Source organism: Gavialis gangeticus, unplaced genomic scaffold, assembly GCF_001723915.1.
Source record: "Gavialis gangeticus isolate Ggan-Ray unplaced genomic scaffold, GavGan_comp1, whole genome shotgun sequence".
NCBI lineage: Eukaryota > Metazoa > Chordata > Crocodylia > Gavialidae > Gavialis > Gavialis gangeticus.
In genome coordinates, this window is record NW_017729025.1 from 116146094 (window position 1) to 116164654 (window position 18561).

At 43.1% G+C, this 18561-nt stretch overlaps 1 protein-coding gene across 1 annotated transcript in view; it reads right to left on the reverse strand.

The window, feature by feature from the left end:
* Positions 1–14699: 14699 nt before the first annotated feature.
* The window catches only part of DBX1 (developing brain homeobox 1), a 17111-nt gene continuing 13249 nt past the window's right edge, over positions 14700–18561 (reverse strand). Inside the window, exons 4-5 of the mRNA XM_019520008.1 lie at positions 16950–17152; positions 14700–16033 (exon numbers count right to left, since the gene is read on the reverse strand). Coding sequence (XP_019375553.1) covers positions 15662–16033; positions 16950–17152 — 575 coding nt within the window. The 3' untranslated portion in view covers positions 14700–15661. The remainder of the gene's footprint in view (positions 16034–16949; positions 17153–18561) is intronic.

Below are 18561 nucleotides of genomic sequence, written 5' to 3' on the forward strand. Positions count from 1 at the left end.
TCTCTATGTCTACTAATTACTTTGAATCAGATCCCAAGATGGTTTCAAGCAATGTAATTCCACTGATTTCAGTTAAGCTATGCGATTTACATTGGCTGAGGATCTGGTCTACTATGTTCTGTGCTGAATAAACTCTTGCTTTCTTTAAGTTGGCTAGAATGGAGAAGGAATAAGTGTCAAGTTTCACAGACACAGAACAAAATATGTCCCTTCAGTCTGGGTGATATTTTAAACTGAGGCAAACAGTGGGAAAGAACAAGAGTAAACTATTACAGCTGTGCAAAATGTTGTCAGATGAGAGTTCATTTCCACTGGTGACAGCATTTTGCACCTACCATGCACAAGGTGTAAGGTACAAAAAAAAATCATTTGTTGCTGCTCTTAAAACTACACAGGAAAAAAGGCCTTACCAGCTACAAATGCCCTTAAAGAACAACTGCTTAATAGCAGCTAATTAAACATAACCACCTCTACAGCAGGTCTACAGCCCATTTAACATGAACTTTCTAACTCCTTCCCTTAAGGAAAAGTCCATGGTAAGCTAGGCAAAAGCATTGCCCACCTCCTCCGTTGAGCTGCAGAATTACGTGGCAAGTGGGGATGTGACATCTGCTTTCCCATGTAGTCTGCAAATATATCACACAGTAAGGAGATTCTTCCCAGCACTGATGTGCCTCCCAAACATGGATTTGCAGAAGTTTTGTGGTGTTATGTTGAAGTCCCCCCCCCCAAAAAAATAAAAAAAAAGGATTTTTTTTCTCCTGAACTTCACTGGTTAGCCAAACACTTGGCTGGGATAGTTCTGATATGGCTGATCACACCTTGAACTAGATGACCTCCTAAGTCCTATTTTTTTTTCCTGCAGTCCTATTTTAATGGGATTCTGTGATCCCATAGCAGATGACACAAAGGTTGGATCAGACATGGAAGTTGAACTATCTGGTTTCCTGAGGCTTATGGTACTTAGAGCTTTCCCACACTTACAAACAATTTATGGTTTCATTTTCAGTGTCCATCTGCAGCCCTGGGGGATGTCAGTATATCCTTTGTGAGATGATGTAATATTGTCTAGCAACAAAGAGGGTCAAATAATAGGTTTGAGAAAATTATGAGCAACTCCATTTCTTTCAGCTGGACATTAGCTTTGAAGTGGAATGACAAAACAGTGTAATTTAACATTATTAAATATATCACTTGTTAACAAATGCTTGCAGCTAAAATTTCTACCCTTTAGGGTTGGGTGATAAAGAAGAATCTTACTCTTTAAAACAATAATTATGCTTTGCTATCAATGGTGAAACTTTCCCTTTCTACCATGCGTAACCAAAGGAAGAAGAAAATCTCACCAAGAGTCAAGCTCAGAAAGAAGAACTGACACAAGCTCATCTGCAGAGTCTCTAAGACTGGTGGTGAAATATTACAGGGTCCCCCAGCTGCACAGGTGTCTTTGTCAAATAATTACTTAATTCCTAATTTATAGCTTGTACAAATGCTGATGCTTGCCATCACAATACTGAAATTATGTCATCCTTATTATAATGGGAAAGACTTCCTTTCTCATCACCTTACCATCTCCTTTCCCAGAATTTACTTCCAGCTGGAGACATATATTAAAAGAAGACCAAGTTATTTTCTAGGACAAGCATTTTTACACTTCCTCACCAGAACTGGATAGTCTCAGAGGCATCGTGAGTTGGAAAATGTCTATCAATCCTTCCTTGGACACACCTGTAGCAGCAAATCATGAGGTACTTCCTGTTCCCAAGGGTAGGTCTACACATAATTCTGTTAGTCTACACCTCAAACCCCAGCCCAGCTTTCATCAGAACAATGGCCTGATTCAAGGTAAGGTAAGGTTTTCCAATATGTTATTGCAGTGGGATGTGATATACAATATCTATCTGTTGTAGATGTGTTGTATGGATAATTGCATGTATTTGCTAACATAGAGGCTGGAAAGAAATGATTAGTAATCAAGAACACCAAGTAAATGCAATAGTCTCTGAGGGACTAGGTTTCCCTCTTATCAAACTATGGGAAAATGCCATATCATTGTGCTTAACTGTCATACATAATGATGAAGGCACTCTGAAACATCATCAGCTCTTGAAACTTATTTAAGGGCTTTTCTACACTTGAAATTTTCTGATAGAGCTATTCTAAAAGAAGCATTCCAGAATGTTTGCATGGTTATATTTCCACGTTGAGCCTTCAAACAAAATTGCTATTGTGAAAAACTTTTTGGGTAAGGAGTCAAAAAGCAACAATTACCCATTCTTGAACAGCACAGGAACTATATATAAAGGACAGTTTCCCATCCTGGGATATTCTCTTGAATATTGATATATAACTGTGGTTATATCTCTGGCTTCTGGAAGAGATGAGAATGAGTCTTCGTGGCTGAAAGCTTAACTTGAATTAAGTCTGGATGTATAGTTTGCTTAGTTATCGTTCTACGCTTAGCACTTCACTAGACATGAAATGATACAAAAGTGTCAAAAATATAATGGCTATAAATCTTTCTACCTATTATATGGATTTTATCACTGGCTCTTTTGCTTGACCTGATTCTGGAGTTGAGGTTTATCCTTGTGAGTTTTTACATGAACTTTGGATCATATCAATATAACCTTTCTGATGACACAGAGAGATTCTTTTTCAGGAAAGGTTAATTATGTTCTTCTTACTGGTCCATGTAGTACTGAATTCTTAAATGTGTCTTCAATCTATTTGTGGTTTTCTATACAGCCTCAAATATATGTGACTTACTAGTTCATAGTCCTTGGAAGTAAGCAAAGTAGAAGATGACTTGGGGATGAATTGCATGATTACGGAGTATATGGAGGCATGCTATGTGCTTTCTAAAAAGTGCTCTCACATTACAGTCAGATGGAATGGCCTTTGACAGCTGTATTCTGAACTGTTCCATCAATGCATTTGTAGTCTACTATTTCACTGATGATCTAGACTAGTGTAGGTATAGCATGAGGGGAAGATGGATTATTTGAAGCTCTGAAACAGTATGACTATAACAAGCAGAAAGTAATGGAAGAGTCTATCTTGTTGGTGGGCTATCCTTACAACTTGATGCAGTGATACCTTCATGATTCCAGAAGTATGGGATCTAATAGAAGAGGCTTCAAATATCTGTTTGTCTTTGAGTACAGAGAAATCCAAAGATGGTATTGGGTGAATCTGTCCAGTGGGAGGATTTTTCTCTGTTCTGTAATTTCTTTTTTATGTGATTGGACGCAAGCTGCAAAGCATCTCTTAAATCTTTTTCTATGTCATACAGGCCAGGTAGCACAGGCATACTGTAGCAGGTCAGAAAGCAACAATTATTCTCTTTTCACTTTATATCAATGCCTCATGTTCTTTTTCAGTTTGTTGATAACACTTTTTCTGGATATCTATCAGTGATGCTCTGACAATGATTCTGGACTATTTTATGATCATAGGACATTTAATTTTAAATATACAAAGTTGGTGAACCACTGTATAGAATAGTACTGAGACAGAACACAACTGATGTCATTAGCATTGAAAGCATGAGTTGCTTCTGTGGTCATGAACTATGGCTAAATTGTCTTTAGGAGTATCAGATCTCCTCTCCTCTCTATATCATTCAATATAAAGGATAGAGATGTACATGAACAATGGCTTCTTCACTGAATACTTTTGTCTTCTCTGGGCTCAGTTTTTAGAAGTTCTGCCATCAGAAGGAGGAAGTGGAAAAGGTATCAAAGATAGGCTTACTTGATCTTCAATGATGCCTCCCATGCTATCATGTGTCTAGTAATAACTGCTGATGAAGGTGTCTTTCTTTCTTAGTTATGAATGAATCATTCTTAATTATTACAATCAGAAAGAGAAAAGATCCTAGAAGTAAATCTTATTGTGGAGAAGATACTTGCTTTATTTCTAGGGCTAAGTACAGACTGTCAAAAAGCCTAAGGCTGAATTGCTCAGTCTCTGCAGGTTAGCCAAAGCTGCAGGGATTGAACCAATAAGCAAATGAACACACAGTCACTTTTGATTCAGGAAATGCAGCCACATGCCTGCAGTGGCTCAAGCCAGAAGCCAGGGGGTTCTAGAGCACACCTGCCAGCCACTGCCAAAGGTGATGGAAGAGAGATGCCCTCCAAGGCTTTTCCCCCTTCCCTGCTGGAGTGGAGGGGGCATGGCCAGGCCCCACCCCATGTTCCACCTGGGGTGGGGGGGGGAGTAGTAGCATTGAATGTATAAAAGCTTGAACAAGAGTAGTTTGTTCTCTGAAAAACTAAAAATTATAAACACAGCCTGGGAGGTGTGTTCATTTACTCTCCCTGCTGCCCCCAAGGTCTATGGCAGTGGTCACCAACATTTTTAAGGTGAAGATCAGTTTTTAAAGGAAAGGGAAACCCAGGATGTACTGTGCCCTCACCACCCACCCAGCAGGTCAGTCGGGTGGGAGGGGGGAGAGGTGGATTAAGGTGTACTGGGGCCCTGGGCAAGTACAAAATTGGAGGCCCCTTCCCCCCAAGGGAGCTGGGCTCCAGAAGGGGGAGAGGGGCCCCTTCCCCTCCTAGTGCTGGCAGGGGAGGCTGGGTAGACTCTGCTGGGTGGAGGGGGGCACATTCTTGCCTCTTTTCCCTGCTCCCCGGCCCCACTACAGTTGAATGTACACACACAGGCACACACAGACACAGGAGCATGCACTCTGCTCTCACTCTCTGAACACAGACACATTGGCAACACATAGGGGGTGCACATGGGTGCATGTGCACACCCTGAGACTGGCAGTGCACCCCCTTAGAGAAGTGCCACTGACACAGCTGGCAGTGCCTGCGGCTGGTTGCCGCTTGCCACCCCCCAACCCTCCCCACCACTGATACTGCTGGCGGCATCTGTGAGCCGTCGCTGATCACCCTTGGCCACCGCCAATGCTGTCAGTGGTGTCTGTGGATAGTCACTGACCTCTGCTCAGCATTTGCCACCCCCTATCCCCCAACCACTGACACCACTGCAGCCACTGCTGCCACCACCTGCGGGTGATCCCTTTGCCCCTCCAGCCTCCGGGGGCACGCATCGTTCATGCACAGACACACACACACACACAGAGGACCTCTCACTCCCCCACTCTCGATCAAATGGAGGCAGCCCTCTGCCCCCCACTCCTGCTGTGAGCCACCTATGGCTCAGTCTCGCTCTCCGCCCAGACCCATTACACTTACCTGCAGGGAGCTGCTGCCTGACTGTCCTGTGCAGCCATGCATATGCAGAGGCCCAGGCTGAGCTGGGCTAGGAAGGACCAGGAGCACTGTGCCATGCCTCTGTGCGTGGGCAGCAGCACTGGGAGGGGTGGTTACAGAGAACTAAGATTAATTTTGGGGGGCTACAGCCTCCAACACCCTCCCAATGCTGCCACCCACAAAGGTGCAGAGTGGTGCTGTGCTTCTGTCCTGGCTGGCCTGGCCCGGCCCCAACCCTCCCCCTTCCTTCCCACCCTCCAGGTGGGGTGTGGCTCTCCCAGTCCATCTCGGCCCCTTCCCTCCCAGATGTGGTGCCACCTGGACTGCCCCCCTCCCCCAGGCACAGCAGAGGTCTCCTGGCCTGACCCCAGCCCTGCGCCCCCCCAGCCCCATTGGTGGAGGGGCCCTGCTTCCAGCTCCTAGGGAAGCAAATGTGAAAACTACAGTTTTAAACTTGGCACCCAAAATGGGCTCCAAGTTTAAAACTGAGGCTTTCACTTCCCTGCTGATGAGGATCCTGAGGCCTGCCCATTCATTATTCTGCATATGCTGGGGCAGATCAAGGCCCGCACAGTGAAGGAGGGAGTGGGGCAGGGGCAGGAGTGAGTGCCACTGGGGTCGGGCTGGGGGAATGGGACAATCACCATCTGCACCCCCTGCCACTGGGTGAGTGGGGCCCCAGCTGGCTAGGCCAGAGGGTCAGAACCTGGGAGGTTCTTCCAGGTGTGCAGGGGGGCGCCTGCCACTGCACGCATCCTGGCAGGGGCCCCGGGGGCACGTGCACTCCAGATCTATGTGTGGGACAAGGCGGCTGCTGCTGCTGCGCACTGGGCTTTGCGCCCTGAGCCCTGCAGCAGTGGCTGCAGTGAGACACAAAGCCCAGTGCACAATGACCTCACCCTGCACAAAGATTGGCGAGGCACAAGTCCCCTGGGCCTTCACCGGGGTGCATGCAGCAGTGGGAGAGCACCCTGCATACCCGGACAAGCCACCCAGCCTCTGACCCTCCCTCGACCAGGCTGGCTGGGGCCCCACTCAGCCACTGGCAGGGGTTGCAGATAGGGATTGTCCCACCCCCCCAGCCTGGCCCCAGCAGCAGGGGGCATGTCTCAGCCTGGCCATATACATCCTGCTGCTCCCTATGTGCGTCCCGCTGCTCTCAATTGTGGAGTCTCTGACAGTCGATCTCAGTCTGGGGGGGCTCAGAGGCTCTCTGATTGACCAGTTGATCATGATCAACTGGTTGGTGACCACTGGTCTATGGTATTTGCAGTCCAGTATCAGAGCAGCAGCACTCCACAGGCCTGCTTGTCACTTCCTCATCCTGCTTCCAGGTGCCTCTGGGATTTGTAATCCACAGTCACAGCCAGCACTAAATTTAGCTGGGCAAGGCAGCTTTATACTTGGGGGAAGGTGAGTTTAACCCTTCTCCCAGGCTCCAGACCCCAGCTAGGGTTTGCCTGCAGTGGGGCTGGTGAGCCAGCCATCCTTACTCCAGCTAGGGAGGAAAGGAGCAGGGCCAGACCCTGCTCTCTGGAGCAGACAGCACAGCCCAGCCCAGGGCTGAAAAGCATACTGGGATGCTGGGAGATTCTGATTTAACTTGAACCAGGAAGGGGTCTGGGACAGAAGTTCCATAAACCAGTTAGACCTAAATCAGTTAAGTCTGATACTACATTGAGCCAGGTTTACCTTAAACTACTTTCAGCCATTTTGAAACTGGTTTATGTGCACTGAACTTATGTTCTGTTACAGGTTTAAACCAGTTTCCGATTACTTAAACCAGTTTGTGTGTAACTTCTTTCCTTAGTCTAAGTCATGTTTAACTCTGTACATGCAATCCAGTTGCCAAGTCAGTTTCCACTTTTAACTGATAGCGATTACAATTTTAGGGCTTAATTTTGTTCAGCTAACCAACATGCCACTAGCATTGCATGATGGGAGGAAGTCACTGGCTCTGTCATTTCCATTTCACTAGAGATCAATGGAGTCAATGGATAGGGCACTTAATGCAGTCAGGCTGAATCCCATTCCTGCCTCTGTCATTAACTTCCAGGACCTTGTGTAAGATGTTTGTTCCACCACCACCATAGCTCAGTTTCAGCACTGATGAAATTCATATTTTGATAAATTCTTCTGTAAAGTATTTTGAGATCAATGAATAAAGATCTCTGAGCTTTAAAATATTATGATTAGAATGATGAGCTAATAGACCCATACTGGCTTTCTATACAGAGTTGGAAATCCAGAAGCCAAAGCTCTGTTTAAAAAATAGCTAAAACACATAGCTAGAAAGCACTGGGCTAAAAATGCATCTCTGTAAAAAATAGCTTTAGAGGTCAGGGAAGAAGTTAAATTAAATAATAAAATGAGATAGTATAAAAAATAAAGGCCAGCGTAAACGATTAACCCCTTGCTTTGCATTATTTTGTAAGTTGCAGTAACCGACAAGATGGTTCTGTTACAGGAGAAAGTTTAAAGAAGTAAGAATCAACTTAACATGATATGTCGCTTTTCATCCTGAGGTTTCCCAGACTCAGAGTGATTGCACTGTGATGGATTTTCACCCTCTGAGGGAAGAAATCATTTATAGTGAAGTAAGAGTAAAATAAGTTACTATGACCAAAGAGTGAAGTAAAACCTCTTCAGCTTGGAAACCTTCCCAAGGGAATTCAGCAACATTTTTTTCACAGGTCCTGTGTGGATCAGTGGCAAGGGAGGAGAGAGTTGAGCTGAAAACAACTTAATTTAGTCATCCACTGACCTTTGGGTTCTGTCTCAATGGCCTGAAGGTGGGATGGTAGGTCTTTGGCAGCCTCCACTCCTCCATACTCTTGTCTAGACATATGTGTTGAAAGTCTTGGTGTGATGGTTACAGGACTTCATACAACTGGATTCATCAGGCACTTGTTTAGACCTGCTATGCATACACCATGATCCAGAGGATTGATGGTTGCCTACACAGTTGTGACAAATCCCACTATATTTGAATAAATCACACCATAGTAAACATGGCTTTTTAATGGGGCACTGTCTTCTTTGGGGGTATGCTGTTATGCAAATTCCCCTTATCTAGACAAGTGTTTTAGTAAGCTGATAAAAGAAAAAGAAAGAAGTGTGTAGAACATGTAATAAGAATGATCCAATACTTCCTAAATATTCCTTCTCTTCTCTGAAGTACTATTTTTTACATCTCTCTCTTGTACAACTTAAAATCTCAGACACTGGAGGAAGAGAGGTCACTTCTAGTAACTGAATGTTTGGCATAACAACACATTGTTAAGGAGGTAGATTAATTTCCAAACTTGTAATATTTCCTAATAAAGCCCCAGTGCCAGAAGTGTAACGACATGACTGGGAGCATGGGGCAGCTGCCACATACAGAGGCAGCAGGAGCTTCCAGTTGCTTCTGCACGAGTGGCATGACTATGGCTGCCACAGCAGCTGTTTTCTTCTGCCACCCCACATGCAAGGCAATGCCCTGAGTGGCTGTCCCAGTCACTCCATCCTAGTTAAATCACTGCTCAGTGCTCTGAGTGCATTGACACGTTCATCAATGCACCCTAGTTACTGTGCACTAGTTTAGTACTTGGATGGATCCAGCTGGAGTGCAATTATGCCATCACACCCTTCTTTGGATCATATTGTGGGAGAAGCAGCTGGGGACTTTTTTACGCTCCCACAGCAAGTAGGGATTCCCCAGCTCCCTTCCTCTTCTTGCTCAGTGGCAACTCTCCTTCCCTTGCCTCCCATTCTCCCCTTCCCTGTCTGCCATTGCTGCTGTCCCCACCACTGTCCCGAGCTGATACAGGAGTGGGGAAGTTGCAGAGCTGCTCCTGCTCTGCTCCATTTGGGCTGTGCCCGTAGCTTAAGTCAGGAGGGGGCAGTGGCAGTGGTGGGTAGGGGAGGGAGGAAATGAGAGTGAAAAGGACATGCTTGTGAGCATGGAGCAGAAGGGAGGGGATGAATGAAACTTAGACAGACACTTAAAAGTCCCCAGCTGCTTCTTTCTGCAGCGTGGTCTGCCCATCCTGGCCAGGGGAGGGGAAAGGGTGCAGCTATCCTTGCAGTACTGATCACTGCTTCTGTAACCCTCTTCACAAAATCGTGAATCCATCGACATCCCTCCCACACTCTTTTGAGCAATCTTTCTCTGTTACCCATTCCTGCACTCTCTCAGTTTTTTCCTCTACAAGACATGTTATGGCTTTGCTTCTAAAAATAGCTGATTTATGTCATCACTTTTCATTTATGAAGAAAAAGTGACCAATCTTGAGGCAGGTAAAGACTGCTTTCTATAACGAGGCTTCTTTCTGTACAAAGTTTTTTTTAAAAATTAAAGGTGAGAGAATACAGTGAAAAATGCTGGGGAGCACTGATTTGGAAATATTTATTTTTTCTTTTTTTCTTTTACTCTTATATCAGCCCCTTTTTTTTCACCACACCACCAAATTCCAGTATTAATCAATGTTTTCATGTTGTATTTTTTGCCATTTTGTTCCTGTTTTACCACAGCAACAACTATATAACCCCTGTTAAACTGAAAAGCACTGCCTTAACATCATCTGTTCTGTCAAAACCAGCTCAAGTGCTTATAAAATTTATATTTATGAGAAAAAACTCATTTATATTTTTTATTGATTGTTATTATTAAAAACTTTATAAGTGGAGAATTTTCTCAGTAAATAGCATTTATGGATATTAAGTGGGATAGAAAGGCAAAATATTCCTTGCACCTTGTATCCAAAGGTCTATAATTTATTTGCAATACTAAACCTTTCAAAGTTGATGGCAAGGTGCTACAGATATGGGTAAATTGAGACATGCAGAGGTCTTTTTCCAAGGTCACAATCTAGGATGTAGAGCTGCTGAGAACAATTTTGAAACTGTAGCCAAAAAAAGAAGAAAAATGCTGTAACAGTTCTTGTACATGACCATTTTTAACAAGCTTTTCTTGGAGTGTGGTACTGAGAACTGCTAATCATCTTGGAATGCGCTTCACTCGCAGTCATTCTTCTGGTACAAAGAGGCCAGGGAGCTTTTTACATCAATGAAACACTATGTTTATCCCATCATCTTTATCTTTAGAAGCAGACATTTTTGCCAAGAGTGTGTTGTCCCAGGCTGATGCTAGACTACTTTTACTTTACATGTATATATGAAGAGGATAAATCTAGTACCTGTCCTGACTTCTCATACCTACATTTTGTTATATTAGATATTTATCAAATTAGAGTAGATTAAAAGACCTTGTATTTAATTACAGGACCTGAAAATCTGATGTAATGGTATATCCTTGGTCATAATCTCAGATCTTCTAAACTAGCCTTGCTGAGAAAGGATGTAGGACCTATGAAATCAAATTCTTTGAACATTAATCCCTAAAGCTCTCAAATTCCCTGACCATTCAGGTGAAGATATTTAGCTCCTTGCATATCTAGACTGAATTCCCCTTCCGCATTATGTCGGTGCTTAGCTTGATTTCTCAAGTCCATTTTTAAAGCAGTTTCAGATGAATATTCATGATGCAACTCAAGGATGTGGTATAAAAAGGGAGTGCATGCTCTGATCCAGCTGGAAATGTCACCCTTAAATCACTTATACTACATTTTTCTTCTTGTTAAAAATAAAGCACATTTTTCTTTTCAATTACATGATGCACTTTCATCAATGACATAGGCTTTAACAATTACTATCATTAAGATTGTTCTCTTTTGATGAAATACACTCAGTTTTCTTTTTCTTTTTTCATTTTTGAATTTGAAAGAGCTGATATCAGTAAATTTTCTCCCCTTTAGCAAAACACCCTCTAGTAGGTAAAGTATGAACATACTGAAACAAAAAATTCAGACAGGCAAGAGAAAATTTACGTGAGAAGATTCTCAGCAGAGTGGAGGTGGGTATTTGTGCACCTTCTAATGGAACATATTATCTGCACTTCTGATTAAATCCTACATAGTCTAAGATAGCCTAAATTCAGTTTGATTTTATAGATCATATGCTAGCTGGCAATACAGTGGAGATCCAAAGTATACATTTCTTCACCAAAACAAAAATAATGGTTATACTGCCCACAAACAGTTTTGATATAGTTTTCACAATGTGCTAACTAACAAGATAATGCTAGTACATCCATATACATATGGATGAGACTGACAAATCAAAGCTGAAAACCTGACTCCATTAAAGTGACAAAACCCCCCTGACTTCAGTGGAGACAGTTTCACTGCAAATGACCATGACCAACTTCCATTCAACTCAGTCGAATGTTACCCACAAAGTCTACCAGCTCCACTGTTAATAGTAAATATTTCACCTCTGATCATTTTTTAGCATTGATGACTCTCCCTACCAAATTTTACCCTTTCTTAGACTTCTAAATGTACACATTAAACATTAAAACAGTGGAGGTCAGAAATCTGTAAAATCCATGGGAGCTGTGATTCATGGCCAGCTGGGTGTATTTGAATATGGTGTATTTGTGCAAACTCACTCCAGGGTAGATGATAGTCAGAACAAGAACAGTGGAAGGCCCATTGGCTATATAAGCCTTGTTCTGGCTCCATGTCCTGGGTGAATGTCACCCTTTGCTGGTTGTGTGGATGGACATCAGTGTGGTGAAAGTGGAGCAGACTGGCTTCTCCATTACCATGGTACGCTTTCTGGGACAGGTATGAAAGAAATCTTTTAGTGGATAGTTCTAAAAGAATGTGCCCATAGGAAAAGTTACTGGTTGGCTTCAGTGTGAGTATGTATATATTTCAAAGTTTTTTCATCATAGTAAAAGTTGCTGTGGATGTTTGTATTATCCATATTGATATTTAGGATGAAAACTCTCTGGAATTTTGCCACTGACTTTGGTGGGGCTGGGATTCTACCCCTCATCCTGTTCTGAAGCTTACTTAACTATTGGCCTCAGAGGTATTTTGTAGTAGTGACTTCCAAAGATTGACTATGCCTGGTGTATCTGGAAAAAAAATCTCTATTCAGATTAGTTTCACTGAAGTTTATATGATGAAATCTTGAGGAAAATTCATGCCCTGTGAATTCAATGTTTCCAAGCACATAATGCATGTTCAGTGGCGGTACCATAGCATATCTGTAGATACTGGTGAGACAACATTGTCTACTGACCTTTGGTGCTAGCTAATCTTTTAGCTGCCACCAAAAAAGATAGCAGTCCCTTCCCATTCACACTATGATTAAAATGTGATGAAAATTCCTACTGCAAATGTTATTATGGTTTGTTTTGAGTGTTCTGAGACAATGTGAACGAAACTGTTTAAAACTAGTAGGTAACTAGATATTGGATACCTCAGTTTTTTGGGTAGTGAACTTGATGCCACTTAATAACTGGTAATGTTTATGCCCTGAGTCAGTGCAAACCTGTTGGGTACTTTCTCCCTCCCCCACCCCATTTCACTGAAGCTGCTGCCATCACCTCTGAGTGCTCTCAATGGCAGCAAATGGACAGTGGGTAAATTGGAGGAAAGAGAAGCAGCTGCAATAGCAGGGCCTGAGAGTTCCCTGTACCCAACTGCAGGTGTTGCCACTGTTGTGCAGACTCCCTAGGGGACCACACTTCCTCTATGTCGGTGACTCTTCAATGCCGGTGACCTGTGCTGGAGCCCTGCTTGTCTACCCCTAGTTATGCTACTGCCTCTTAAAGGGACCCTGATTTTTCAGAGGATTTTGCATATAGAGAAAATGAGATTGCTGCGACATGCCTGATTAGGCACATGAAAACACTACTCACTTAAAAATCTTGGCCACTGTCTTTGTCCTTTTGCTACGTTGTGTGTGAAATGCCATTTGTTAAGACATGACTTTAATTTAAAAGGCCAAGAAATATAAGAATAGGCAGAGAAAATACTCTCAGGGAGTTTGCAGTGTTTCCTTGTTAGTGGATGGGACCCAAACAAAGTGATCATATTGGAATAAAAGGGCACAGTATTTGCCATGCAAATTATATATTAAAAATATAAGAACCTTCACCCAGTGCCAAACAAGTGCTTCTGCAGTTGTGAGTGTTCTTCCTTTTGTAGATCCGCTTTACAATTACCCACTGAGTGAATCACAGAAGTTAGAGATAAAAAAGCCCTATTAGGTCATCTAATCCTTCCCTGCAGTTGTTGCAAAGCTACTGCATGCAGTATAATCTCCAGTTCAGTTTTAAAATACTCCAGTCAATGGGGCTCTTATAATATCCTTTGAGTGATTATTCTACAAGTGTTACAGATCCCACCATATTTCCTGATATTCAGCCTAAATCTTCCCTTGCCTAATTTCATTTCATTGCTTCTAGCTGTAAATCCTGGCAATTTCACCCTCCCCCCCAACCTTGGAACATGCTCCTGCTTCAATTAGAATAAGTGGGGATTTTGCCATAGGTTTCCGTAGAAGCAAGATTGTATTCTCAACATTTAACTATGTTATTATTATTATCCATAGACCCCAGTCCTCCTCTTAAATGGAACAACACTGAATCTCTAGTAATGTTGCTCCAGATGAAATTAAAAATAAATTAAAGGAGTGTGCCTAGCCCAAGATTTGATTTAACTGAGGGAAAAAAAACAATGTTCCCTTTTCCTAACTTGAAGTCAGAGCCTGCTAAAGCTGCATAGTAAAGTCTTGACCCTGTATTATATGCAGAATCAGACTTAGCAAGGTTAAATTGTCTGTTCATTCTAGATGAGTTACTAGAACTCAGCAAGGGCAGCAAAGATCACAAACTTGAATTAGTTTCCTTCCCTCTTCCTCGTGCTTTGCGTTACAATGTACTGTATAGCCTAAATTCCTTTTTTTCTGTTTATTGCTGCTTCACACAGACAGTCTGGCCAGGTAATACCTAATTTAGAAAATAAGAGTTTTCCACTCTGCAAAAAGCCAGTTGGGATCTAGCATTTACCATCTAATTTTTGTTTTGATAATAGGGGAAAGGAGGGAGAGAGGGTGTTCAAAATGATCGCTGTTCTTTTAAACAGAATACAGTGATGCTGCAGTTAAGTCCAGCCTGTACCTCAAATGTAGGTGCTCAGGGGACTGGCAGATGGAGGCAGATGAATCATAACTGTGGCAACCAGTAGAGAAGATGTAAGCCCTTGTTCATGTAAAACTCTATTTAATAATTACTTGCAATTACTACTTACATGATAAACACCATGGGCAGGTCTCACTCATTTCAAAATCTCTTTAATTCAAAATGAATACATTTCCATTGTATCAAGTCCTGATGTGGGTGGTGATTTATCTGGACTTTGTGTTTGATCAAACGTTATTAGTTAATTGCTTTGTCCCTAGTCATAGCCTTCTAAAACCAAGCATAACCAAATAACCAAACTTGGAAATCTACTTTTTATTTGGCATTCATGGCATTTATTATATATACATATTTAAAATCTGTACACGGTAAAATACAAAATAAAAGTGTTTCTTTATAAGTTACACCATTAAACAGCTACATTTTGTTTTAGTTTAAACACCTTTTTAAAAAAAACAAAAGAAGAAAGAAATGTTGTCATTCCATCTTTAAATGCATTCAAAATAGCCTTGGTATAAAATATCCATACAATGTATGTGTACAAAATAGTGTACAGTTCATAAAGCTGTGCAAGGACAGCAAAGTTCAGTCAGAAATCAAAGAGGTGCAGCCACTTTCCTCTTTCCACATAAAAACTAGAACAGAAGCCAAGTGGAAATGTAATCACAGACCTGTGGGCAAAACAGTGGATTAGACAGTAATTCGTATACTATATAATAATGCATAAATTAAATGAAAAGCATGTCAACACACAGCACCCCATTACATATGAGGCACATGGGCACAACACACTCCAAGAATAGTCCCACTGAGTTAATTTCAGCAGGAGAGTTCTTGGAGTATGGTGCTAATCAGTGTGAGTAAAGGGGGTGGGGGACAGTATTTGATCCATGAATGGTTCCCCAGACCTCATTGAGATTACTCACTTATATAAGTAAAGGTTGCAGGATCAGACCAGTTCCCAGTCATTTCTGTAACATAACAGATTGCAGTTCATTTGAAATCTAATGAAAAGGGTCATGGCATGTACCAGGATTTTCTTTAGAAACCACAGTTTCCACTGAATTTTGTAAGTTCCCCCTCATTATAAATCAAAGTGTCCTAATTATTTTGCTCTGGCTTGCTTCAAGAAAATGCCCCTATCAAACAAGTTCGGTTGCTAAGCAAAGATACACATAGAAAGGCTAAGGGATACTGTGAATAGAAGAGCTTCCAAGTAGGACAAACAGGGAAATGCCTATGAGAAGGAAGACTTGTAGCTATTTAATAAATAACCTGCAGTGGAGAACTACGTGGATGTTCAGGAGGGACACCACCTCTTCAATTTTATAGCACTTTTAAATTTACAACTTTGCAATGTCCCCTGTCATGGTGGGGGTAGGCAGGGCATCTAAGAAACTGTGATCTCCTCCTCTTCCTCTTCTCCTTCATCATCCTCTTCCTCTGAGTCTGAGAAGTCTGAAGGTTTGCTGGGGCTGCTGGAGTGGGATGGAGAGGGGGACATATGGGAGTCCAGTCTGTCCCTCAAGTGTATGTGCTCTGGGGACTGGTGGTAGGTCAGGGCATGGTGGGGGCTGGCTGGGCACAGAGGGGACACTTCTTCCTCCTCCTCTCCTGAACATTTCTTGCCCACATCGCTGAGGTCTGGATGAGGGTTGAACTTAGTGGGTAGAGTTTGTTCCCTGCAGCCCCCAGAGGAGAGGAGCTCTCGCTCTTTGGAGTTTCTCCACTTCATTCTTCTGTTCTGGAACCAGATCTTCACCTAGAGGGAAAGCATTTACAAAGGATATGGCTCAGTTTACAAAGAATCCTAGAGGCTGCACACAACTGATTTGCTGTGCCTTGTAGAAGGTGGTCAGCTTGGCCTTCAGCTGACACGGTTTGTATGTGCAATGTACATGGGTTGATCCTGGAAGAATCCTTTCTGGTCTCATTTCTCAGGCCTTCAGGGCAGTGACCTGAGTCCTCCTTGAAGAGTAGAGTGCTGCCAGGCTGTGTAAGACTATGCTTCGGACTCCTCTCCCCTTTGCTTTCTCCTGCTATTGGTGCTTCACTCTTTCCTAAAAGCTACAGCAAACTTTCAGATTTCTCCTGAACAACCTTTCCTGACCCACCTGGCAGCCTTTCTCCTCCTCCTTAGCTGCTACTTCCTCCCAGAGAAGCAGCAAAGGCTACTAAATCCACTCGAGGTCCCAGAAACCCTCAAGATCCACTGGGGTCTGGGAACGCGGAGCACCCTCAGGACCTCAACTGTGAGTTCTTTGTGGAAAGGCCCCTGCCTTGTCTTGTAAAGCATTGAGCACAGGGATGGGATCCTATTGAATACAAGCAGCATGTCTCAATTAGCAAGGCTGATGAGAAAGGGAGCTGGGGAACTCTACTCAGCCAGCTCTGCTATTCATCAACAGTTGCAAATGCAGTGCAGGGAAGGTGCAGAGCAGTTGGCAGGTCTTGGACCCTAACAGGAGACCCATGTGCCCACAAGAGGTCCCTGAAAGACATTTTTCTTGACTGGCTGTATGGTAGAAGGCAGGGTAGATTTGCATCTTATAGACTAACTAAATAAGATAGAGAGCACAAACTTTTGTTAACTGGAATGTTGCAGCTGAGAAATAACCCAGGTCCGCAGGGGATGAATCCTACCCTCCCACCCCCTACACCGCCTGATTTTTGCTTACTTGTGAGTCTTTAAGTCCAAGCTTGGCTGCCAGCTTCTTCCTGTCTGGCTTGCTGATGTATTTCTGCTTCTGAAACATCTTCTCCAGGGCTTTGCGCTGCACGTCTGAGAAGACTGCCCTGCGGAGCATGCCCCGGCGGGGCTTTCCTCTCGCAGCCATGGGCCAGGAGAATGTGCCGGGGATGGGCACCACTGAAGAGGAAGCTGGGAGAGGGAGGAGAGGCAGAAGCAGGCGAGTGAGTCGTGGGCAGGCTGAGGCCAGGCGCAGCCACCGGGTCTCCCCCTCTGTTTCTTTCTCTCCTCTTTCATTTCTTTCCCCTTTCTCGTCTCCATCCCTTTCACCCCATCCCTCTGAGTCTTTCACTCTGTGCACTGAATGCACCTATAAACCTGATGCAGTGAAAGGAACTTTACGCTTAAATAAGCGTCCCCTTTCAAGCAGTGATAACCAGGATTAGATACATCAACTGAAACGTGTAAAATGTATCAATAGTGGCCTGTTTTGTTATGAGATTCAAAGGTCTGCAGCTTGAAAAGGCAAAGCGAGGCGTACCAGCTAAGATAGAGGTATAATAAAAAAGCTTTCTCCCCCAACCCCCCTCAAAAGTATTTGATTTTTCAGACTCTTTTATCATTTCGGGTACTTTCTTATTCTGGAGATGAAAATGCGGGACTTCTCTGATTCCGACAAAAAAGTCCTTTTTAGATGCAGTTTTGATCAATCAGTATTCATCTTTTTTTATATTAATCTCTCCCCCCCCTTACAAAACTTGAATTCAATCTGAAGACATGAAAAGTAACAGCTAATTAGCACATTGACTGGTTCCCAATGGTATTGGTATGATAAAAAGGGCAGAGTTTCTCCTTAAAAAAACTCCCAAAGAGAGACAGAGATTCTAATGAAGCGTGAATGGTAATTGTGTAGTAATGAACTAACAGAAAAAGACTGAGGACAAGCAGCTAAAGCCATATATTATTGGAACAAAAGAGATTTACACTTTCAAACTAAACACAACTGCATGCCAAGCTCCTCGGGAGAATACTGATGACACAATCTTCTCTTTCCCCAAATCATTTTCATTAAATGGACATGAAAAGCTATTTATAAAGCTCAAGTTGTTTTTGTTAGGCCATTCACATGGCGGAGAAAAGAAGCAAATTCCATTATCAGGAGCATGAATGAAAGAGCTTGGGTTATATTTTTCTCTATGGCTCCCTCCCTCCCTCCCTCCCTCTCTCTCTCTCTCTCTCTTTTTAAATTAATAGCTGGTTTGTGTAATTAGATTATTATTTTTGAATTGCTGCGCCAAATCATTACAGGTCCTAGCAATGGGATTCAGGTTTTGCTGGCCTGATTTTGCTTGAGCTAGCTTGGTCCCTGGAGATTTTTAGTTCACTTTAATTGCCCGCACAGGTTGGGGGAGAGGGGTAGATACAGGAAGCTGGAGACCCAAGGTGAACTGCCAAAGGGTTAATCCTCTCTGAGGCTGGCCTTGCCCCCTGTACATCCCACAAGTAGTTTAGATTTGCATTTAAATGTGACCAACTCCTCTGGGCTGGAGAGTCCTATTAGGTTACATGCAAGCCACAGGGCTAGTCCCCCCCCCCCCCCA